Below are 26,436 nucleotides of genomic sequence, written 5' to 3' on the forward strand. Positions count from 1 at the left end.
GAAATTTTATTTAATAAATCTTAAGATGAAAAAATACAGATTTTCAACATTTATAATAAAGCTCACACATATACATAAAAACTGGCAAAAAAAAAAAAAAAAAAAAAAAAAAAACTTTCCAGCTATAAAACAACACGAATAACATCTATCTTAATCAGATAATAAACGAATGAAACATAAAAGTTACTCTATACACAAATATTGTTCCTCTTATGAGTTAATGAACAAATAAACAATATGCACATGCTTAAAATGTCCATTAATTAGAATAAATTATTTGCTGCCTCTGACAACAGATAAAAAAAAGAAATCAAATGACTAGAGAAAATTGAAATTCAATAATTCCATTAAGTACTACATCTCAATCTCTAACAGCAACTACTTGTATGAAAACAAGAAGAAAGATAGCATACAAGAAAGATAAAATATGAAACATCAATATTTTAAAAAAAGATATCAATTAATTTAAGCAACACTACTATTTAAAAAACAAACACACACACAATTTTTTGACAAGAGACAATTTTAGAATAAAACTAAAATTTTTGATAGAATAAATCGGTATGGTAAAAATACTTTTGTAGATATAACATTATACATGATAACAAAATAAACTTAATTCTAACATGAGATGATAGTTGAATTCTTTTCGAAGCACCCTTTTAGGTATATACGTTTCATACTTTTTCTAGTATCACTAAATCAAAGGCAAGTTTTTAGAAACTCATACACCAGCAACTTTTATAGAGTTAATATACTCAAATCTAAAAGTACCAATACAACTTCAAACCACTATAGATTGTTTCATTCTCAGTGAAAAAGAATTTATTCACAAGAATGATTTCTATTACAAATATATTACTGGTACAAATGTTGAAACTTTATCTGGAAATCCATTCTAAAAAAAATTGAAATAAAAGATAAATACTTAAATTTTATTGTTACAAGAATATTATTGTTCTTGAATTCATTTCAATTACCACTACTGTAACAATGGCTACAAATACATATTAATTATATAAAAACGCCTTTATAGCTTTCATCTGATTTGTACAAATGCACAGTACTTCAAACTAAATAATTAATTTCAATTTAACAAAATATCGAATTTACATGTCATCTAGACATAGAATAAGTTCGAATATAACTTATTTATTTTTTCTGATTAAAAAATATTTAAAGTTATAGAATGTGTTTACTTATTTTAAGAATATGAATTTTTAACTACATCATTTTTAAAATGAGCACCACACAAAGATTTTAAAAAAATTCTGTCTTATATCGTAATATTTTTTTAATCGCCATGTAATTTTTTGAATCAATATGAAACTAGATTAAACAAACAACTGTCTGTATAATAATTCAATTGGATTATAAAGGTACAATTAAAATTCATTAAGAATAAATATTTTGAATTTTTACAAGCAAAAAATCAAAACATAGATTAAATAAATAAATAAAATTCCTTAACAAAATTAAAATGATTTAGAGTGTAAAAGTTTCAATTAAAAAAAATTTGCCTTTAAACTGTAGAGATAATTTTTAACATTAAGGAACCTTAAAAAATAAAACCATGTAAAGAACTTTCTTTTCATAATAAAAACATATCAATTTCATCATAACAAACATTAATGAAATTTTAACTAAATAAGTCGGAGAAAAGATTTCCTAAAAAGATTGATTTATGTAACAAAAAGTTTAAATCGTTTGAAAATTACAGATTCCATTAACTGTAATAATTATAACAATATTATAAGAAGCTTCAGAAATATTTAAAAATAGAGAAAGAGAAGTATTTTGATAGTATGAAATTGCACATAACAACTTATAAATGCTTAAAATAAAAACAATCTTTAACAAATCATAGTTAAAATATCTTCCATATATGAATTAAAATGTGAGTATTAAATACTATGAATAATTAACAAATATTATTCTTTATTTATGAAATTGAAACAAATATGTGACATATTTGTTAAGATGACAAGCTTGCTGTCCTCATAATTATTAAACATAAAGATGACAATAAAAATAATTTGTTTTAATTAATGATATTCATAGTAAGTATAATGAGAGAAATAAATTGTTTAAATAGAATAATCAACATATTACAGCATATTGCATAAAACATCAGCCTGAAAGATAAAGTAAATAAATAGATAGATGAAATTTAGCAATATTCTCACTCCCATAGAGAAAGTGAAGTAGAATTATTTGACAGTACAAATTAAGTTTTTCATTACATAGTAATATGGATTATACATCTATATTGAAAAAGCACACCGAGATTGCAGTTAAAAAATTATTCCTCCATACTTTGTAAATCAATCACTGAAAAAAATCCAACAATTAAAAAAAAACTTGATCATAAAGCAATAAAATATAATACATTAACACTTAAATTAGAAATATTTAAATATCTACTAAAACATCACAGTGCATTTCTATCCAAACTCCAAGACCTCAATTGGGGCTCACCATTTTCTGAACGAAACAGACCCGCTCCACGTCCGATTCCTTTGTGGCGTCTCCTAAAATTCAGGGGAAAATCTCCCAGTGCATCCTCTACTGGATCGTTGAAAGCCTCTTTAGCTTTTCTGGTCACAGACTCAAAGGAAGATCCTTCTTTGTCATCTGTCATGAATCGATCCATCTCGCTCTGGAGTCGGATCCTACATTCCCTGAACTTTACAAAACGAGCATCCTTGTCAAATTTGGTCTTGAAGTCATTGCCAATGGGAAATCCAGAATCACTGGCTGAATGTCTGTACTTGAATCGAGGGCGACAGGTTGGAGTGCTGCGTCGCCTCTCTTCAAAAACCTTAGAAGAGAACTGGACGGAATCGCTTCCGATGGACTCGGAGGAACTGGAGCTGTGAAGAGTGAAGGATACCTTTTTCATTCTGGACATGGGTTGGGTGTCTTCCAGGAGCTGTCGGCCGATACTTTTCATGCTCTCGAATATACTGTCTCCCTCGCTGCTGCTGCCAGAGTCTACAAAACTTTCAAACTTTTTCTTTTGAAGAGGTGGGATGGTTGAATCGCCGGAAACAACTTTGGCCCATGTTCCTCTTTCTATAAGATAGAATACACAAATCATAAAATTAGATGGAATTCTAACAATGTAATTAAGAAAAAAAATTAATGAAGACTGAATATATTTTATACCATAACAAAAAGTTTCTGAACATCTACAAAAATTCATGATGCCATAAAATTTTGAATCAAAAAATGTCTGCTTTCATCTGTTCCATAAATATCATAATGGTTTTATTTGATTTCATGCTAGGTCTAAAGTATGATTCCAATAAAAAATGAATGATAAAATGTTTCCAAATAGAACATTTCATGCATACTTCATAAAAGCTTCAAAATCATATTCTGGAATATATTCTAATATTGAATCCATTTTTTAATATTGTTTTCTATTTTTACAAAATAATTAATAAAAAAAGCTTGGTTAAATTTTAAAAAAATCATTCAAAAATTGCAATTAATTATTACTTATTTAAGTTCCTTCATCAGTAAAAATTAATTTGTGAACAAAAGTAAAAGAATGAAGTAAACTACAAGTTCAATTATATCAATATTTTTATAATATTAATTGTTTTAAAGAAATTTAATTTAGCCACACTAATTTATTATTTAATTATAGCAATAATTTATTAGTATCAATCATTATAATTCCATATTTGAATTCTGACGACTAACAGAAAAATTAAACATCTGACTTTCATACGGAACATTTTTTAAAAAAATGAGTTTACTAAAATAGTGAAGAGTTTGATAGCAGATTAGATTCTTTTAACAATTTAGAAATATTATGCAAAAAGTTCTAAAGTATTAATTCAAAGCTTATTTAATTGGTTTCTAAAAGGGAATCTGTTATTTTACATAATACTGATTTGACCTAAAAAGTTAAATTACATAATCTCTTTCTCTTTCAAACATTTTCTTCTTAAATATCTGAGCCACATTCACATGTTGGGATTGTAATGTAAAAGGCAGAACTGGAGCACTATATTCTAAAATATATCACGCATATATTTTAAGATGTTATAAAATATTTGTAGCTATGTTGAACTCTTTGTTGAACAATACTGTTTGATCAATGCTATACTAAAACATTTTTTTATTATTATTTTGGATAAAGAAAATATTAAACCAAAATTTTTTCATTTGCAACTTTAATTTTTTTTTTTTTAATTTTAAAAAATTTGTCTGACTCAATTTTCCTCATGAAATTTTCTTATATCAAATATTATTAAATAAAAACTAAAAAGAAATTTAATTAAAAATAAATATTTAACAAATAGTAATAAAATTTTTAAGATAAAATGAAATTTTAAAAACCTTTTTTAAATAATTGCTGAAGAATTCATAAAAGCATCCTGTGAAAATTTCTGTGTTCATATTTGATAACTCTCCAGCAAAATAGCTCTATTGTAATGTGCATAACATATCAAACAAATCATCTGAAGTAATAATATTAAACTTGGAGTAACAGTAAAAAAACATATCTGATAAAACTAATGACAAGTATTTTACCTGTTTTACCCTGAGGTAATGAAAAAGATTCTGGCCGAAACCGATTTTCCCAGACATTTGGCAAAGTTGGTGCACTTCTGCAATGTTGGGCATTCTGTTTCTTTCTACTCTGAGAGAGTCCCCGAAGGGTGAGAACCACTTCTTTCTGAAGAGAAGTGTTGCCTTCAGCCACAACCTGGTGGAAGTGTTGAGTGAACCTTGGTTTTTTTACAATAGACTAAAACATAGAATGGTATATCAGTTTAACTATAATACAAAGAAAAAAAAACACTTTGTTAATATAAAATAAAAAGGTTTCTGTTTGCATGTCAACTTGCAACATAACTTGTTTGCACATTGATTTCCTTCCATTTCATTTACTATTTAAATGTATTCTCAATGATATTATATTTGAAATGAAAGATATAAAATGACTTCAAAGAAGATTATCAAATAGCTTGAGACATGAAGAAATTCCTTATACAACATGGTGCTATTCCGAAACAGTTCAAATATTAGAAAAACCTTTGATCGCAGAGCATTATAAAAAGAAAAGTTACGAGTGATTAGAGAGGGGAGAAAATGACAGAGTATTTGTAGAATTGATACTTGGAATATATCAATTTAATTCATGGAGCAATGTCATTAATAAAAGCAAAGAATATCTAAATTTAAGTAAGTTAACATTTCTGAAAACACTTATTTTCTTAATGAAAATCTTTCTGAGAAAGAACCTTCAAAAATAGCTTTATAAATTGTTTAAAAGCAAGAAATCAATAAAAAAATAAACATGAGAAATGAACTTTTTTCAACGAAAATGAAGATATTTGGTTAAAAAAAGTTGCTTAGTTGTCGATGCCATTAGAAAGTAATGATAAAGAAAAAATTTAACTGATTAATACAGCAGACTTTTAATGAAAATTGCTTTAACAAAAATATCTCTTACAATAACTTTCTTTATCACATAAATTTTGTCTCATTTAATATAGATTTACATAACATGACACTTTTTTAAAACTTTGCAACACTGTTGCATAGAAATTAACCAAATTTGATAAGACAGATTTGTTTTTTAAAAATTTTTATACCAAAGAAACAATAAGATTTCATTTAAAATAAACTTGAAAAAAGATTTTAAAAATAATGCTTATAAACAACTTTTCACAAATTACAGCAGGTAAGCATTAATTCAGCAATATATAATATGAAATGTACCTAGATGGAGGCAATAAACAAACTGAAGATTAGAAAGTGCATACAAATCTGCACAGGTCAGTTTTTCATTTCATGTAAAAAATAGTTTTAATTCAATTTATTAAAACAACTACCAATGGAATAAATTTTAAAAAAAGAATAAATAATTATTATGTGAATTAGAATTAATACAAAACAAGAGATAATCTATTAATGGGTTAGACTGTTTTTATACAAACATTTATAGTTAAATACTTGAGATTGATTACTGAATAAGTCAATTTATTCTAATTTTATATTTAAACTCTCATAAATCATCTTATAAACATTTTTGCTAAATGCACCAATAATGATAAAAAAAAAGGGGGGGGGGATAGAACTAACACAAAAATTAACCAATAACTATAATTTAATATATCCATGATAAAAGTCAGGGCAAAGACGTTGTATTTCAAAATTTCATATTCTAACTTCATAAGCTTCAAAATGTAATTTAAATATATATTGAAAAATTTCAAAAAGAATATGAAAAAGTTTATGAACACAAAAAAAATTAATTAATATATAAAGATTATAAAATTTTATACCTTTAAAATTTGAAATAATTTTTAAAATCATCCCAAGAACAAAAATTAAAACTCATTATGAAACATAATATTTATAAAAAAAACAATAATTCTAAACATAATACAAAAGACAATATGTGTTGTTTAATGAGTATTTTTATTTCAATACATATTAAGGTGTATTCAGAAGCAATTTACAATGTTTTGTATTAGAAATCATGAAAGTAATTTTAAACATTCAGAAGATAAGGTGTAAAAGAATTTTTAAATAAATAGAAATAAAATAATGCAGCATCTTAAATTTACACTCACTTCATATGTAACAATGCATGAAACAACAGTGTCTGGTTTTATTCCAACACACCAACGATCCATTACAAAAGGAGGCTACATAAAAAAAGTCAATGTTAATTAAAGTCCATCTACACAACTGGGAATGCTTGTTACATTGCAAGAATAGCATGTAGAAATTTCTCGTTAAAAATCAGTTTAATTTTCACAGTAATACAGATATTTTTTTTACAGTCAAAAAGGTTTAAATTTACTTAACTTTGATTTGGAAAAAAAAAAAAAAACATTAACTCATGTAAAATAACAATCGGAAAATTTTGTATTCTGATGAAATAAATATGTTAATGCAAATATAAATATAATCTTATATGTTACAAAAATTCTTATTGCAAGCCAATTCCTTTTGCTTTAGAGATACAAGAAATATAAATTTCTTCCTTCCAAGATTTCTACTTCTAATTTCAAAAGGTTTGGAGTTATTAAGATGGAAAAAGATGGTGAAGGTGGAATTCATGAGAGTTTTTCCATCAAATAACACATGCTCAAATTACATCTAGTTTTGGGGTTGCAAATCACTTTTTAACCTCTAATTTCTAAAAGATTTTAGCCATTAAAAAAGTTCAAATCCAAAAGTTACTTATTATGATGAAGCGACAGTTAACCAAATACTGATTGTCTTTATCTTCAATAATAATGGAGTCACATAGAAAAGAAATTTCCAATTCCTTTGAATTAGATGAATGACTGGAACTTCTAAAATTCTTATAGTATCTAGACTTAAATCTCTCAGATCTAGCAAAAATTACACTACTTATTGTATTTACAAGATAAAATGGATACCATTTTACATATATAATTTTTAAACTGTGGCAATTTTCATCAAGGAATATGTACAGTTTTCTCTAAAATCAGATAATCAAAATTATTGTATTGGATGGCCTTTTTCTAATCTAAGGAATCTGAACTTCTAAAGAATCTACCTAATAGCAAACTAACTTATATACTTTTCATCTAGAACCTACCACAAAAATAACAATAATTTTAATTTTTAAACTAATTTATCTCAAAAGAATAGTTATAGCTATTATAAATTATAATTAAAAATTTATTTTGATTAAGATAAAAATAGTACTTTTATCAAAAGAAAATTAAATTTTGTAAAAATAAATATGCTTTTTTATGTTGAATTCCTTTACTAATTTAACAGAGCATAACATTTTTTTTTCTTATTAATGTCTACATATTTTTCTGCTTGATAACTGTTACTAGAAATCTTTAGAAAGTGTGCACAATGGACAATTTCTTTTCATTAATCTTAATTATCACACGTAAAAAATAAATTTATGATAACTTATCACTGATAAAAAAAATCTATTACTATAAAAATATTGTCACTATAATATCTTCTACAATCACAGTTCCAACACTTGTTATATACAGACAAAAATTATTAAACACAATAAATACATACTTGAGTTATTCTAGAAACTGGTAGTCCAGCGTGCCGACATTCAAAGCTAACTTCTTTGATGCAAGCTACTGTAGTCAGAGGACTATCTCCTTCATCTACCTCTACATACATTTTCCACTTGTGTTCTTGAGGTGTGGATCCAAGGCGGACATGATTGCCAAAGAGAATAATGAGTCGCATCGTGGTGGGTCGTATGGAAGTGGAAGAGGCACTTTGTTGGACTGTCTTAAATTGAAATGGTTATTAAAATACAATCACTGACGCAATAAAATCATACTGACTCACTGAAGATTCACATCTATATATGATTCAAGGATTCTTCAATCTACAAAGAATTGAACTTCATACTGAGCAAGCTGAATAATTAGCTTTTAATCAAAAAAATCTTTTCAAACATACTTTTAGATTTTCATAATATATGCTTAAAAGAATTTAAAATTAGATATCAAATGTTGTAAGCTGTTTCTAAAAATTTAATATTTTTATTGTCATAATTTTTAAAATTGTCTTAGACACTAGTAAATATAAATTTATTTTTTCATAAAGATATTCTATTCATATACATGTGAAAGAAATTTGATGGCTTAACACCTTATTTAAGGTAAAGCAATAAAAGATAATAAATAAACACTCACTTGTTCTAAAGGAGGAAAATGCAACATTCTCTTATTATGACTTCTTAATTTCCCTATTTCATCCTAGTAAAAAAAAAAAAAAAATTCTGTGTAAAAACTAATAATCAGCATTTCAACAACAAATTAACTTATTTGGAATGCAATATCATAGGAATAATAAAAATTTCACTTAATTTTAGTCTGATAATTATCTTTCTTTGTCTCAAAAAATATCTTATGAGAATTTATTCTTAATGTATATAAATATTAATAAGATTTTTTTAAAAGTTTTATAGCAATTGTTAATTTCTTTTCTTTACTTTTCCAAACGGAAATTATAGTGAGTTCATTCAATTCTTTAATTAAATAAATTATGATTTGTAGGGATTCACTCTAATTCACAAAGAATAAAACAGAATTATTAATAGAACTCCTATAAACACTAATTAATAAAAGTAACAAAATTTCTTAAACAAACTTTGCCCTATTTTTCTTTTATTAATACCTTCTTTCATGTTTATACAGGGCGTTTAAACGAATTTGGTTTTAAAAAAATAATTACTTTATAAGTACTTTTTAAATACTTTGATATTTTTTAAATACTTGATTTGAAATAATAAATTTGATCACAGAACTATGAGCTGTTAAAATAATGTTTGGTATTAATTAATTAAGTGTCCAATATTATATATATATATATATAATACTACCATTCATTATTGGATATTTTTCATTAATATGAAACTAAGTTATTTAAAATGTTTTTTAATGGAAATTTTGCTTGAAAAATATTATTAAAGGATTTTTATTGCATATATTTAATTATTCAATTACACTACAGTTAATAGTATTAAGAAAAAAATGGTTACACGATTATTTTATTAATATTCCAATTTCTCAAAAAAAAAAAAAAAAAAAAAGAAGAAGAAGAAGTTAAAAGCATAAATAAACAAGTTTAGAATACAAAATGTGTATTAATTTTATTAAATATGTAAATAAAAGATTATTTCTTTTTGAAGATTTTTCCAAACACTTATCAATTTGCTCAAATTTCTCACTATAGCTTTTCCCAACTCAATGGTTTTATTAGTAATGAAATGTTTCTGAATTGTCAAACACATGCATCAGCTAAATTCATTTCTAGCAATTTTCTTTTCTAAGAGAAATTTATTTTTCAGCAAAGAAATTAAGAAATCAGAGTCCAAGTTTCTTCATGTTACTGTCAACTATTCCTTTTGCAATCTATCCCCCTTTTCCAACTAGGCAAAACTTTGAATGGGTTGATACTGTTAACATTTCCAACTCTTTAGCAAAGTTTACAAAAAGAATTCACCAGACTGCTTTAAGTGGTTGTAGACTACATGTGAAATATATAATAGTTTTTATACAAATTTCTCACTTCAATTTCTTTATCAACGCTAAACCTCTTTTAACAGATGATTATTCATAAGGAAGGATGAAAATACCTATCAAAATTTATCACTGTTTTTTAATTTATGATCTTCAAATAAAGGATTAAAAAACTCATTGGATCACATTTTCCTGACATTAAAATTCTATGATCTGATCAAAAAATCTATAAACTACATGAGAACAGCATCTTTGTCTTTTTATCCTTTCTGAGTAAAGTACAGCACAGAACATTTTTATTTTCCCACACTTACTTGTTCTTTGCCTCTGCCAAAATAAAATTTCATACTGATGCATAATTTATTAGAAATCTGTTCATCATGTTTTTAAAACAAGGTACTGACAATCATGCTTAAAAAGCATGTAGTTTTATCAAATATTCCTATTGTGGAATATAAGGTTGCCAAATTTTTTCACTTTAAGATGTAGCTTTAAGCTGCACTCACTTTGTCAATTGCAGAATATGATATATTATTAGAAAAATTAACCTGCATTAACAATTTACTGAATTGCACACATGAGGAATTTTCTTTCAAAACTTTTTTTTAAAAAAATACATTTGCAGTTTTACCGAGTTAGACATATCAGATGCATAAAAGGACAAAAGTGGATCATCACACTGCTGTACTTGAAGAAATATGCATAACAAGCTCAGCAATACTCATAAAAAAAGTGGAAAATGTCTCTCAAAATTTTATTGCATACTCCCTAAAATAGGCAATAGAAATATCTTGTCAAGTTTCATTTAACCCCAGTTGCTGTTGTTTTGTGTGTGCATTTTGTTATAATCTTTATATTCATGCTAATATATAGACCAACAATTTCTCAACCCATTGAATGGTCTGGTTTGAAATTTGATATGGATCTATTTTGTAGATGTCAAAATTGTATTCCAAATTTAACTGATGTAGTAGTTCTTTGAGTTCAGGAGTTATTGTATTCACTTATCTATTGCACTGCGGCAAACAGACAAAAAATTTTAGAAATCGATTTTGTACAAAATTAGATAGAAATCTGCTATTTCTTACAGAGAAATTCTAGTTCAAAGTCTGGTTTTGAGTTATTATGTTCACAGATAGACAGACATAATTTTAAAAAATTGTTTTTCCAAGATCTAAATCATGAAGATTAGGCAAATACTAGAAATTTTCGGCGATCAAAATTCATTCACTTTACAGATTTGTATATGAGAAAAGAAAAAATGAATTTTATAGGAATTAATTTAGTTAAAGCATATTTTGGCAAGAGTAGCAAGTGATCAACAAGTAATTTGGAGCACCATTTGCTTTACTTTTATTTTTAGAACCCTCAAAACATTTTGTGTGATTACTTTTGAAAGTCAACAGTGAATTAAATGCATATTTTTTAGCATACTGTTAAAAAAAAAATCTAAATTTTTGAAGCAAAAAAACAGACATAATTCACTAATGGTGATTTACTAAATGATGTATAAATATAACTAGCAAATGCTCTACAAACAACGATGAAGTTACTGTTGAAATCTAACTCAAATGGTTTTACATTAATACATAAAATTATCCAATTAAATAAAGAATTGCCCCTCTATCTAAACAAGCAAAACGAGGTGAAGGGAGAGCCAAATAAATGAAAAGGTTATAATATCAATATTAACCAAAACTGAGATAAAACCTTTTCAACTGACCTTCATATTCACTGAGATCCATTAAGCATTGAAAAATAAAACAATGCAAAAAGGGACTTTGAATAACACTATGCATCCCAGTATAATTTTCCTTTAATTCATAAGCATGACTTACCATTAAATGGATCCTATGTCCCACTGTAGTCACTCCCATATCTTTTAAATCCTCAGATGTCATGAGTAACAAGCGTTTTCCATTTATCTGCTGTTCAAGAAACAAATCAGCATATTGATCTAAATCATTGGAGTTTGCTACAAAAAAAAGAAAGAAATTGAAACTTCAAGAACAGATGCATTGGTAATAAATATAATGATAGTCTTAAAAAAAAGTATAATTTTCAATAAATTAAAATCTGGAAAAACAGCAAAACCATTATAAATCATTCAAATTAAGCAGCTGTTAGAGTTATAACTGTAAAATAAATAATTCAGTCCATTTAGTTAGTATTACTTTGTTACCAAGGAAATAGAGAAAAATGAAAATGTACATTGAACAGAATTTTTTTAATATTTTCCTCATCAAATAATATAAAAAAAATATATGGAATTTAATTAATTACTATTACAGCACAATAAATTTAAAGCAAGATGTTTTCAATAGAATATTCTTTCCATCAAAGAAATGAGGTTTACCTTCTAATCCTAGTTGTTTAATCCACAGACACTGAAAAGAAGAAGAAAATACATAAAATAAAAGTATAAAACAATAGAAGAAAATGTCCTTGTAATATAGAATATATGTATACACACCACATCTTCAGATGTCCACGTATTTATGTCTAGTTCATATAATTGCTAGAAAATGAAAAAGAATACAATAAATACATTATTTAATATATAACCATTGTGATACAAAGATTTTTATTTCACTCAATAAAAATATCTAAATGGCATATATATGATGCCCCCCAACCCAAAAGTGCAACATGATTAATTACATAAATCATGAAATTTATTGAAAAAAGATCAACAAATACATAAAAACATAGGCTTTTGTGTAAATATTGATAATAAAAAGCTTAAAAAAATTTTTTTTATGACCCCAACTGCATAAAAGTGGCAATTTGTAAAATGTTTCACGTACAGGCATCTATGAACTGATATTTTTACTTCTAAATTTAGATTAAAATATTTATTTTATGAATCAAATTTTTTCAATACAGAAAAAAAACTGTTATTATAACTGGAATTATATGTGAATATCTGTCTAATATTCACATATAATGCATCATCCAATTAACATGAAGTGAAAGAAATTTGCCAATTATGCAAGAAATTGATCATTTAAAATATATCAGAGAAGTAGAACAATATCAAATAAATAAAAAGAAAATTAGCTAGCAATTTTATGGGATTAAATTTTTCAAAAGAATGATGCATTTCAATATGAGAAACATTGGCATTTGTTAATGATTTACGCTGCTAGTAATCTTAATTCCTAACTACAGAAAAATATAAATGCTGATCCAATTGTTCCTAGCAAATACATTTACAGAATGTTTCACTGATTATAAGTTATAGGATCCTTTCTCCCTAAGGAAGGATGAAATGAACTGCACTCGCTATAATTATGCAGAATATATTATCGCTTATCCACACATATATAAAGATAGTAGATAGAATAGAATAGAAAGATTCTATTAGTTCATGACAGGCCTAAAGTTTTACAATTGGTTCTTTCTTCAGGTAGAATAAAATTCTTCTATCCAGAGAAATGTAATTTCAATAGACAAATGTCGCTTCATTGAAATGAAAGCAATAATAGCTAAAATTATTGCTTTTTGAATGACAAAAATTCATTTTTCATATGAGAGGTTAATTATCAGGCAATTTTCTATAAATATGGGGTGAGGGATTTTTAGAAACTTGACCTTACTTTGTACAGCAATATGCTGAATAGTGATGGCTGAATGATATTGTGTCTGAATTAATGGAAAAAAAAAAGTTTTTAGCAATATTTCCTCACATGTGTTCATGATGTATATCCTTACAATACATGGGCTGTAAGATGATGGTTTAATGCAGAATTTCTGGACAGGTGGACAATATTACAAGGACTAATTGCATTTTTCTCTTACATGTGTTTTGATTTTTTTTATTTATTTATGAGGTGCTTATATTCTTATAAATACAAAATGCCTTTTCTAAATGTAAAGGACTTTTCTAACGACTTAAAGAAGTCTGAGATATCAAAGAAACTCATTTTGAATAACCATGTAATAATCAAATAACATATTATTAGATAATTTTACAAAATTCAATAAGTGTAATTAAATAAATAATATTTTCTTGATTTTGGTCTTTTATTATCTTTACAAAAATCATAGACACACAGAACTATTTGTCTTATAGATAAGCCTAAGAGACACTTTTTCGCAACAAAGTATTACCCTTATGAGAGCCAAAATGCTGTTATATAACTGCCCATCTTATTTATGGTCTCAAATTTGAAATTGAAAGTGTTGCACTATTTAAGGAGATAATCATATGTTCCATGTTTTAGAAGCACTCGGTATATATTTATATTTATATATATCAGAGTCTCAATAGGAATAAAATATTCCACATGAAATCTCATTTTTGTGTGGAAAACAACCTAATGTTATAAATTACCATGTATTTTTTCTTCCTATCCAATTTCTTTTCTTTCTCCAGTAGTCTCAATTCCCATTCTTCAAGATGTTTTTGTTTTTGATTCAAATCATGCTCAGCTTTCTTCATTAATTCTAAAGTCGCTTCAATTTCTTCTCTGATTGAGAAACAAAAATTAATTAATTAAGGAAAACTATAATATATTAATTAAATTATAAACTTTTAAAAAATGAACTATTATTAATAAGAGAGATAGAGAGAAATAAATAAGTATATAAAATTAGTTATTAGATAAAAATATGTGTTGTACAATTAAGAATTGAAATACTTAAAACAAATCCAAAATCATGATTCAAACTTCTCCAGATAGCACATTATTTAAAAAAAATCAAGATATCATATGTTATAATGAAATCTAATTAACATGTTATGCACTCTGCCTTTTCATATTCATATTGTATGAATAAAAAAGACCTGTATGCCTAAAATTTAAAATTAAATTGTTGAAATATATGTCTAGGTAAATAAAGTGATTCTTATTACACAGTTATATTTTTGACTGATTAAATTTAGCAGAATGAAAGGTGTTAAACCAATTTATTAATTTATAGCTAGTAAGAAAATAATTTACCTCCAAACACTCTTAGAGCTAAGGTAAAGAGATAATTCATCACAGAATGCATCTATAGAAAAAATAGAATATTAAATAGCGGTTAAATAGAAGACAAAGGGTTATATATATATATATATATACAGGCAAAAAATGGGGAGGGGGGATTTTCAGTTTTAATAAAAAGGAAAGAAATAAAATACCTATTAAAGTATATTTTGCGTCTCTTGAAATATTTAAGAAATATAATGTAATTTGCAACTATGTTTGCTTTTGCTAAGAAGAGTTTTACAAATTTAAATGTTTAAATATTTATAAAAATATTAAAAACATCTTTATCCTAAATATTTTGGAATAATATAAATAAGTACCATTAAAAAAAACAAAGATACTTTTCATTTAATTTTAGTTTTATTCAACATTTTAAATTTGCAATACTTTTCATTTAATTTTAGTTTTATTCAACATTTTAAATTTGCATTACTTTTCATTTAATTTTAGTTTTATTCAACATTTTAAATTTGCAATACTTTTCATTTAATTTTAGTTTTATTCAACATTTTAAATTTGCAATACGTAATGCTTTGTCATTATGTTATGCTTCTAAAGAATATTTTTCTCCTAAATTTATGAAATAAAATTATGTGAAATGCCATTAGTAAACAAAGTGACAGCATTTGTCTACAATGTATTAAATGGTGGTTCATACACTGAAGCAGTGGGAATGCTGTAACTTACACTACATTGTGCAGTGATAGTTTTCAATATAACATATCTTGCCTTTTCTAAAGAATTTGAATAATTTAAGTGCTACCATAAATGGATAACGATTTTTTACTTGATATAGGTAAAAATAACAAAAACTGAAATTAAGCAACACTAATTTTAAATAAAAAGTAATTTTTTTAAAAAAAATTGTTTTCAACTATTTTTCTTGCATTCTACAATGAGAAAAAAAAAAATTAAGAATATGAAGTTAAAATAAACGCAAAGGTAGAGACACAACTTAAATTTTTGTTTGAAAAAAAGACTGCTTCTTTATGTATTATTACATATTCTTCATTTTTTATTACTATTCAAACTTTTTTTCCATAAAAAAAAGTCGTAAATCTCATTTTTAATATTCAAAGAAACAAAGTGTTTCGTTTACAGCATTTTCACCCAGTTCAATACAGTGGGAGGAGTGTAAAGCACAATGAAATGCTATGTTGTTAGGCATGTGCAATAGAAGATATCAGTACTATTTAGAACTCTAATATTTATTCTTTCAGAAATATTATCTTTTCAAACAAAAGATAATTGTTTTAATATATCCCCTGAAGATACAAAGCTCTAAAAAATGTATGGCCAATGGATTTAGATACTGTATGCAAAATTAAATAAATTTAGTGATTATATTTATGCATTGAAAAAAAGATGTCAATACTACAGTTATGCAGTTTCTATGTATGTGATATCTCTGAATGTATCAAAAGTATGTAAACAGAAAGCAAATGACAGACTTGAAGGAATGCTAAACATAAAACCAAACATATTGCTAAAATCAAAATTCATTAGGAAATGAAGTGCAAAATTACTTCATTTTTACCAAAAGTTTAAAAATGCAACACCTCACATTTTTACAATGAAAGAATCAGAAAAAATTGTATTAAAATTCTATATGAAAATTCTTTATAAAAAATTATACATAATTATTTCTATTATTATTTTCACAAATGCACAAATTTAAGTCTATTAAATATGAATTTACAGTTTCATTCTATCTTTCATTCAAATTTGTAATAAAAGGTTTGTATTAATATTATATTTTGTACCTTTGATTTTATCAAAGTATAATTCATAAGTATTTATCATGAACTTAAAGTTGTAATTATTAAATACTAATACGAAATAAAATGTTCTGTTTTTAAAAATTTTTATGCAAAAAAAAAAAAAAAGTGTAATCCTTCTTTTTATTTGCTATTTTTGTTTTTATTTTATAATCTCAAACATTTGAAAATGCTCCAAAGAAAGGAAAAACTAAAAGAAAATTATTTTTTTTTTTTGAATGCACAACATTGTATTAACTCTAAATTAAACTTTTATATCTTTACAAAAAAATTAGAAAGAAATCATTCACATAAAAATGTTAAAATTAAATGAGTTTCTTCAAATTATTTCTTACTTACACTGTCCAATAACAATAAATTTAGTATGTTTTTATTTAGTTTTTAGTTTTATGATAATAGGATCACAAATTACTTCAAAATCAGAAGAAATAAAATATTTTACTGTCATCCCTAAACATATCTATCGAATAACTCATTTTTTAGAAGACAAGTTAAAATAAAAATTTCAAAGTTAAAGTTATTATCTAGCAGTGCATTTATAACTATAAATATTCCAATTTCATTATTATATATTCAAACCATCAAATAAAAGTTAAAATCAAAAGAAAACTTGAGTAACAATTTTGAATAAGGGTAAATATATTGTCTTTATTTTATATATATATTGTCTTTATTTTATTATATTTTTTGTTTTTATTTTATTTGATGGTTTCATATAGAATTAGTACAGGAAGGCATAATGTAAATAAAAATAAATGGGAAAATAAAGTAAAATGTTATGAAATCACTTCTTATTGTTGCAAAATTGTATGACAATATAAATACTAACCATCATTCTGCATTGAACAAAGGACTTTCAAAATTTCAGAAAAGTTTGGTCTTTCCTATAAAAAGAAATCAATGACAGTAAAATTTTCATTTCTGACTGTAAGTACATATGTGAACTGAAAATTAAACAATGAAGTCTTAGCTATAATATGTTTTAATATATAAGTAAAGATAACACAGTAAATTCTACAATTACAAGAAATTGGTTTATTAATTAAGAAATAAAAAAAATAAATAAGAGAATATATTTTAATAAATAGAAATGCCTCTTAATACATTGGTTAATATGGGGGGGGGGAACACAGCTGAAAGGTATTTTATTATTTCAGTAGTACCAAACAGAATTCATAAAATTCAAAATTTTTGATTTGCAAAATACTGATCATTCAGCTATAATTCAGCTTGAAAACCAATAGACATTTTTCAACAAATTTAAATAAAATTCTATGACAATCAATGTGTTAACTTAAGCATGTATAAATAATATTTAATAAATTTAATTTTCGATGTTTTACTTTGAGGTATAATATACAAAATTTGAAATCTACATAAACAAATGACAGAAAATTTCCAAATTACTTTTAGAAAATAGCAACGAAATAATGAATGTTGAAAGCAGTGGAAACTAATAAGAAAAGAATAATATATTAAGACGAATACCAGTTTGACATATTTAAAGATTTACCAGAATTTTTATCAAGTTTTTTATCTTAAGTGTAAAAATAATTTTAAGTTATTAAGATATGTAAAAATAATCATTACACTTACAGAAAGAAAATAAAAATTAATTAATTAACAGATTAATTAATTATACAGATAAAATAAAATTGCATTATTCAAAAAAATTTTGAAACAAATAATACCTTTGGATCAGTTCTCCAACAAGCAGTCATTAGCTCAGCAAATCTTGGAGGACAACATTTAGGGATTGTTAATCTCTAAAAAATGAATCTGGTTGAAAAAATGCATAATGTATGAAAAAATATGGGAAAAATTCACTTGCTTACATTTTAGACATACTTAAGTTAGTCAAAACAGAAAATTTCGCAAAACAAACCAAAAAAATGATAGTAATCAAGAAATACAAAAACTTATTATACAATAATAATCTTAGTCTCACAAAAAATACTCAACTTACAGCCTAATTTTATCTGTTTTTAAAATCTATTCTATGAAAGGATGTTCATTACTAATGAAAGAATTAATAATAATAAGAAGAATGATTTAATTGAATTTAACAATTTATTGATTGAGAAAAGTCATTCATATTTATAAAAATACAAATTTTATATAGTTTTATTAAATTTCTAAATTATTTAAATTTTTAAATAAAGAAATAATAAAAACAATCCATTAATTATACAAAAACTGCTGTTATTTTTTAAAAATCATGATTAATTTTTTAAAAAACAAAAACACCCATAAAATGAAACTTTCTGATCAATTGATTATATCTAACAAACACTTTAAATCTATTAAACATATTTATCAGAAAAAATTTCTTGTAATAGGAACAGTCAATTTGCAGTAATCTTAATATTGATGTATTTTCCAATTATAAAAATAAATTGCAAAACAGCATTCCCTAAAATCTCAATCTATCTTTCTAAATCAAATATTAAAACAGAAATTTCTTTCTAAAAAAAACAAGGGAAAAAATATTAAAATAAAAAAATTACTAAGGGATTGGCAATACGGTTGATTTAAATGAGACTTTGAATTTCAAAATTGTTGAAAGCAAAATACTATAAATATCAATAATACTGTCATTTTGAAGGGGCAAAAAATGATTGATACTTTTGTAAATTTAATTTTCAACAAATTAAATACCCATTAATACTAAATCTATAATACATTAATCGAAAAAAATTCAGTCAGAAATAGCTTTGACATGCATAGCTTTTAAAAATTGCAGAATTGCAGAAGAATATTTGCAATGCTTTTTAGTTTAAAGATTACTTATCTTGAAAATATTCATAATTAGAACACCATAGAAATATGAAAGTTACAATTTTTTTTTTTTAAATTATACCTCTTCTTTTTCAACAACAGCCCAAGCTACTTGAAATCCTTCTATTCCTTTGAAAGGCACTTCATGTGTTAGAAGCTCCCACAATACAACACCATATGACCACACATCACAGCTTTCAGATACAGGAAGGCACTGAATAACCTGTAAAATTTCATCATATAGAAGAAATAACCATAAGAGTTTCAGTTTTGTAAATATTTTTTCTGTTAATCTTTTATTTACAAAAAACAATAAAACATATTTCAAAAACTAATTACAAACCTCTGGTGCCATCCATGGTAGAGTACCAGCAACAGACATTTTAGTAGTACTATCTATAAATCTTGAAGCTCCAAAATCACATATCTGAGAAACAGAATATAGAAGATGACATGTATGAAATATATTATTACACAAAATGAAAGTTAAATTTCAATAATTACAAAAAAAAACAACAAAAAAAATCTAAATATAAAATAAATTCTTAAATAATGAGCCTGCAAGAAATTTCATAACTATTCAATGCATTTGCAGTGCTTTGTGAACTAAAATGTTAAACAACTATTTCTATTAGCATTTATAGTATCCTATCTAATATTTTTTTAACCAACCAAAATTCAAAAGAATTCTTGAATAGACCTCACTGAATATCATACTTTCAGACATGACACATGCTTAGATTTAAAAAAAGTTGCACATTATAAATATAAATATCAAAAAGTAAAATAAACATGATTCAGTGAAGTATATAATAAATAAATGATTGCAAAAAGTGTTTGAGCTATCAAAAATATTTTAGATTCATTATATAATAGAAACTAATAATAAAATTCAATTTTGAAAATGCTGAAAGATTTCCACTGAAATGTACCATGTCTGTACTTGAGAATTAAAAATTTTCTTGAATTCATATAGGAATTTCATATAGGAATAAAAGAGTAACGCTTTCAATAACCATTTTCATAAAAAAAAAAAAAAAATGAAATGAAAATAGCTGCAAAATACACGCTTCAATAATAGTAAACTGAAAGTTTAAAGATAAAGCTAAAGATGTTGCGTTTAAACTTATTTCCAAAAGGGTAAAAGTTACACATTTATTTCCTGTCATTATTATGAATAAACGAAATAAAACTCATATACTCAATATACAAGCTCATAAAAATCAATTACTTACCTTGCATACATAATCAGCACTAATGACAACTGAAATGAAAAGATGGAAGTGTGAAATGAAATTTGAATAGAAAATTACAGAAAATGATAAATTATTTAGTCTATAAATAATTACAATAAATGATAGATATGAAGTCACCAAGTTATGATATTTATAATAATTTTACCTTATTTTATATTATTCAAGCAAAATGATGTTAGTTTTAAGTATGCATAATTTTTTATGAGTTTTACAACTCCCTTCTTTAAGTAATTGCACACATAAAAATATATTACAATTACAATTAAACTTATATTTTTTTAAATTTCATGATCACAACAATAATATTTTATTAATATATCTTAATTCTAGTTTAATTCTTCTTTCAAAATTTAAAAAAAAAACTAAAGAAAATAAAAAAAAATTCAATGCTTTGTGGAATATATAAATATTGCGTGATATCAAATAAAAATGCATACATTGTATTTAGATTACATTCATTTTTGCCTATTTCAAAGCAGGTGAAGAAACAATATTCTTATATCTCTTTACAAATTATTATTCTTACTGAATAATATCACTATTAGAAATAATTACAAGTCACAAACCATTTTTAGACTTTAAATCTCTATGAATAACTTTGACAGGAGCTTCTTCATGTAAATAATGCATTCCTATAATAAAATTAGAAGTAATAAATAAATAAATAAAATAGCATTTGCCTTGATGTTAGAACTGAATATAAACAAGTTTAAGAAGAATAACTTAAAATTTTTTTTAAAGAGAAACATGTTATTCATCATCTTGAACTTACTACATATAAATAATTAAAATGTATTTATTCAAGATTTTTTTCTTTTTGAGATTTTATAGATTTCATTTTTGGAACAAAATTCTTTTTATAAATAAAAACTTTATCAACAATATCTAAATAAAATACTTCGATATTCTGACAAAAGAAAAATATTTAACATTCAAAAAGTTTGAAGGCTTATTATTCTGACAATACATTGATTAATACTTTTAAAACAATAATAAAAAGGAATTTAACCATTCAATAATAAAGCACACAGCAGAGCAAAAACTTCAATTTTCACTTGAAATTTAAATTATCTCAGGGTTTAGGTACATGAAATATGTTGTTCCATAGTTATGAAATAAAAATTCAGATAAAAAAATATACAATAAACAAATAAAAAAAAGCTAAAATAAAAATATTAGAACATATGCTGATTTTATACAAAAATTTGCAGGAGATTTAATATTCATAGTTATTTCTAAGTATTAAGAGTTATTTCTAAAAATTCATATATAGCACCAAAGAAAAGGTAATCAATATACATTCACAGAAAAAGATAATTTTTAATTACCGGCAGCAATTTCATAACTCCATCGTAAAATCTGTTCAAAATTTAACATAGAATTGTTTTCTTGTTCTCCCAGGAAAGCAAACAAGGATCCATTTTCAGAATATTCTACAAGAAACAAAAGACATTTTTAAAATGATTATGATTACAATAAAATAAAATAAAATTTGGATCAATTATCCTAAATTTAGTAACTTACCTGTAATTATGCAATAATTAGGTGATATTGTTACAGCTCCAAAAAATTTAATAATATTCTTGTGACTCAATAAACTTAGCACTTGAGCCTGAAAATATGTAAATAATTAAATATTTGTCAATTTATGAAAAATTAATAAAATATGTTACTTAAAACCAATTCATGACTTTTTACCAAAAAAAAAAAAAAAAAAAAAAAAAGAAAAGAAAAGAAAAGAAAAAAGATAAAATTAAACCAAAATAAAAACAACATAGTGGCCATCTTACTTATGAAGAGTACACACAATGCTTTGTTATCTATTACTTGATATAGTCATATATAAGAAAAAACTCAGGTTCTAACAAGAATTTAAATGGACGAGTTGGAAGACAGAAATTCAGTTCAAAACAGAAAAATTAATGTTGTAAAGTACAGCTTTTAAATGTTTCATTCATTTAATGATACTTAATGATTTTAGAACTGTCAACATCTTATTTTTGACTTTTCTCAAAGTGGATGAATTATATTAATCATTTCCTCATTCTTAGCAAGATATTTTTTTTAATAACATAAAATATTTTCTTCAAGAATACTTTTTTTGTATCAACTATTAGTTCACAATTTCAGTACAAATATGTTCTCTTCAAAAAATTTCAAAAGTTTCTTTTTCATTCTTTTTAAGGGGAAATGTAGAATTGCCATTTTGCTTTGCAAAATTTTTTTTAATTACTTTTGAGAAACAAGATGCAACAGAATTCCAAAATTTGATGCATTCTCATATCTTATCTCCTAGCATTACAACACTTCCAAAGAAAATACAAACAAACAATCAAATGAAACCTCCGTTCATATACTATTCTAACACAGATTTCTTTCCTAAACAGAACACATAGTAAAGCACTTTCCTGAATACTCAGTTTATTTCAACATGCATTCAACGACATTTTCCACATCTTTGGAGGCCATTGTGAGCATCAGTTAAAATTTTTTGTGAAAAAAGCAAAATAAATTAACACTAAAAAAATATTATCCATCGTTATCAGCTCAGTTGAAAAAGAACTGCAATGTTCAAAAGATTTGAAATATTTTTCTCTTTTATTTAGACCAATCAGAGCTAAACATATACTGAGATCTAAAACATGTACTGAGGATACCATAATTGGTGTGCTTCACATTACCCCTTTTTATTACAAATCAATTTATCTTTTAAGCAATATTTTTAGTCATATTTAAATTCCAAACTCTAGCTTCCAAAAGTAAAAATGCCTATTCCAAGAAAATTTAAATTTCAAAAATAATTTTCTTCACATACATAGTATTAGAAAATTTAGATACCTTTTATAAGAGAAAAAAAAATGTTTTTAAAAAACATTATCATTTCATACATCAAAATAATTATGATAAAATAAAATAGTAGATTTTAGTACAGATTACAATAGTCTAAGTGATAAAATGATATCAATAGTTCAGTGATATAATGTATAGAGACACTAGGAACAAGTTCATGATGACAACTTTTACAATATAATTTCATATTTTTGAAATCAAATATGTTAAAGGGAATAAAAAAATATATTATGCCCTTATGCATTTGTTATAACTAAATCAGCATAACAGCTTTAAATATCACAGTGAAAAGTAAAAAGATCAAATTGATAACTAAATCATACCTCTTTTTCTAATACCAATAACTTTTTAACAGCAACAATTTTATTTTGAGACTTCCAGAGTGCTCTGTAAACACACCCAAAAGCACCTCCACCACATCTCTCATAAAACTCAATATCATTGAAATCCACTTCCACAAAAGGACTTGTGATGTCTGAAGCCTCATCAGAACAGGAGCTGATTGTACTCCCACCGCCTGAATCTTCAGTCATTTCTGAAACATTAATAAAATACACAATTTAGAAAAAAAGTGCATAAATTTAATTAAAAAAAACTATCTAAAAATAGAAAACAAATGCTAATGCAACTGTTGTGTATTACATTAAATGAATGCTTGTTCTAAATATAGTAAGTCTGTACAATGAAACATTAAAAATATACAAGAATATCCAATCTCGATAACAAAAAAGAAAAAAAAATTACATGTCTTTTCCAATATGTAATTATAATTCATGTGTAGCCAAATATACACATATTTGAAATAAAACATTTATTATCTTTTAAACTAATAAAACATGATTAAAATTAAGTAAAAAGGGAAAATGAATTACAATTACATTAAATAATTTGTATTTTAATCACCAATAATTTATTAAAATAGTAATACCTTCAGAGTTATATAAATATTAAATACTTACAAATTTTCTGTGTGCCAGTGATTAATTATCACAGATTTCAAGTCTATGGCAAACCATGCACCAATAATCACGAGTCACATAAAATGTCAAAAATAACACACTAGTAAGTGCTTTTCATTACTAAAATTTTGGCAATGGCATGCAGTTAATTCATAAGTATCAAATATAATTTAGGTAATCCATCATTCCAATATTTATTAGGAAAATGATGTTTTATAAACACATGAGTGTTTTATTTGGTAGAAAAGCAGCCAATTCCTGCATCCTCCTTGGGTGACTGTCTAGGTTCATCAAATAATAAAAGTAGCCCTGCAAATATCTATAAGAAAATGATTTTTTTTTATATTGCATGAGTACTTTAAGTTTTTCTTGTTTCATGTTTCTATACATAAGGAAAAGAATCGCATTGTGAAACTCTTTTTATGAAAAAAGAATATCATCTATTTGAACAATTCAAATAGGATCTTTTATTTTAATAATTCAATAATATGGAAATTGGACTACTGCAGATTTTTAATTTCATCAAATGTTTATAAAAGAAGTTATTTCATAAGAATTTTAAATATTTAATAGCAGTTTCTAGATTATTCAAGTTATAAAATTACCTACAAATAGACTCTGTAATTTAAATTTAAACAGAAATAAAATGTGATGATACATGTTTAATGAATTATAGCATTTTTAATATAAATAAATATAACTTCATATTATATTGCTTACAACATTAGCTTCAAAATTATTTGATACTGAAAATGCCTTCAAAAGAAATATCTGAATAATATTTAAAAATTGCTTTTAGAAAAGTAACTGAAAATTCAGATTTACCTGTCAATACTGTTTAGATCAGCACAAGAACACTGTTTCCCATTTTAGAAAAGATGAAATTTCACTAGCATAATTATGCATAATTCAACTAACACGCAATGAATCTTTTACCTGCAAATGAACATGTACATCAGTTTAATTAGTTAATATTTTACGAACCATAATTAATCTAAATATGAATTTTTAAATTATCAGTATAAAATAATTTAATTGCAAATAAAAACTTGGTAACATTTTTTTAAATACTTTCAGAAATACACACTTCACAATAAATATTACTTTATAACATATTATATAACAAACATATGCATTTTATTTAATTTCAGAATAAAAAATTTGCAGTTATTATCGATAGATTCATGAAATGCAGTTAGTGAACCATCATTATAATTATTAAATAAAATATAAATTTATTATTTAAGATGGATAATTTTAATTATCCATTTATTTAAGAACAATTGCACAAAATTTTTATAGTGAATCTCTGGATAAAAAACTTTATTTATAAAAAAAACGCAATTTATAATTCCATTTTCGAATTCTACGGATGACATTTCACAAATAAAATACAAGAAATTAAAGGAGAATTATTCAAAAATATAAAATATTTGTCCTTCTCATATTACAAATAAAGATCCTTATTACCAACAATAATTTTTAAAAGGCTGCTAATTCTTATTGTTAAAAGTTTAATATCAAAGCGATGAATATGAAATTTGAGAACAATATAAATTTTTATCATAAGACATAGTATCTTAGTCAAACATTTTAGATGTCAATAAACCATTGCGCTTTAAGCCTAAACAGAATGAAGGAAAAAATATCTTCATTAATTGCATGCAAAATACAGCTTTAAAGAAAGAAAGAGAAGAGAATAATCATCAATAGAAATCATCACCTTGCATTCATACATTTCTTCTGTTTTTTCCAAATTCCGACGTACCAATTCCGGAGAGACAGCGATGGAGATACTATATTTTTGGGTTAACTATTTTATTTTC

The 26,436-nt window shown here is 24.7% G+C and overlaps 1 protein-coding gene across 4 annotated transcripts; it reads right to left on the reverse strand.

Annotated features, from left to right (window-relative positions):
* Positions 1-122: 122 nt before the first annotated feature.
* LOC129963926 (mitogen-activated protein kinase kinase kinase 20-like) lies at positions 123-26,436 on the reverse strand. Of its 4 annotated transcripts, none has more exons than XM_056078523.1 (22): positions 26,334-26,436; positions 25,436-25,546; positions 23,975-24,186; positions 22,326-22,413; positions 22,130-22,234; positions 21,368-21,433; positions 20,781-20,809; positions 19,889-19,972; positions 19,628-19,768; positions 18,459-18,533; positions 17,597-17,651; positions 14,960-15,011; positions 14,350-14,485; positions 12,487-12,531; positions 12,370-12,400; positions 11,852-11,988; positions 8,685-8,747; positions 8,050-8,274; positions 6,600-6,674; positions 4,549-4,765; positions 2,479-3,075; positions 123-898 (listed from the first exon to the last, which is right to left on the reverse strand). In XM_056078523.1, exons 3-22 carry the CDS (start codon positions 24,182-24,184, stop codon positions 882-884), a joined length of 2,448 nt encoding a protein of 815 aa, XP_055934498.1. In that variant the 5' UTR covers positions 24,185-24,186; positions 25,436-25,546; positions 26,334-26,436; the 3' UTR covers positions 123-881. The 4 variants fall into 4 exon arrangements, with proteins under 4 accessions (XP_055934498.1, XP_055934497.1, XP_055934496.1 ...); XM_056078522.1 differs by lacking the exon at positions 123-898 and adding an exon at positions 1,922-2,331; XM_056078521.1 differs by lacking the exon at positions 123-898 and adding an exon at positions 24,611-24,653 and having other exon boundaries at positions 1,922-3,075.

The sequence above is a fragment of the Argiope bruennichi genome, chromosome 3, assembly GCF_947563725.1.
Source record: "Argiope bruennichi chromosome 3, qqArgBrue1.1, whole genome shotgun sequence".
In the NCBI taxonomy this organism is placed as follows: Eukaryota; Metazoa; Arthropoda; class Arachnida; order Araneae; family Araneidae; genus Argiope; species Argiope bruennichi.

What these genes read in the sequence shown, in the direction of transcription:
- LOC129963926 (XM_056078520.1), bottom strand. Translation starts at nt 24,184, where the DNA reads ATGACTGAAGATTCAGGCGGTGGGAGTACAATCAGCTCCTGTTCTGAT. An exon ending in TATTGGTATTAGAAAAAGAG is followed by an intron (nt 22,414 to 23,974) that starts GTATGATTTAGT and finishes ACATATTTTCAG; the next exon opens with GCTCAAGTGCTAAGTTTATT. An exon ending in TAAACAACTAGGATTAGAAG is followed by an intron (nt 11,989 to 12,369) that starts GTAAACCTCATT and finishes TTTTTTTTGTAG; the next exon opens with CAAACTCCAATGATTTAGAT.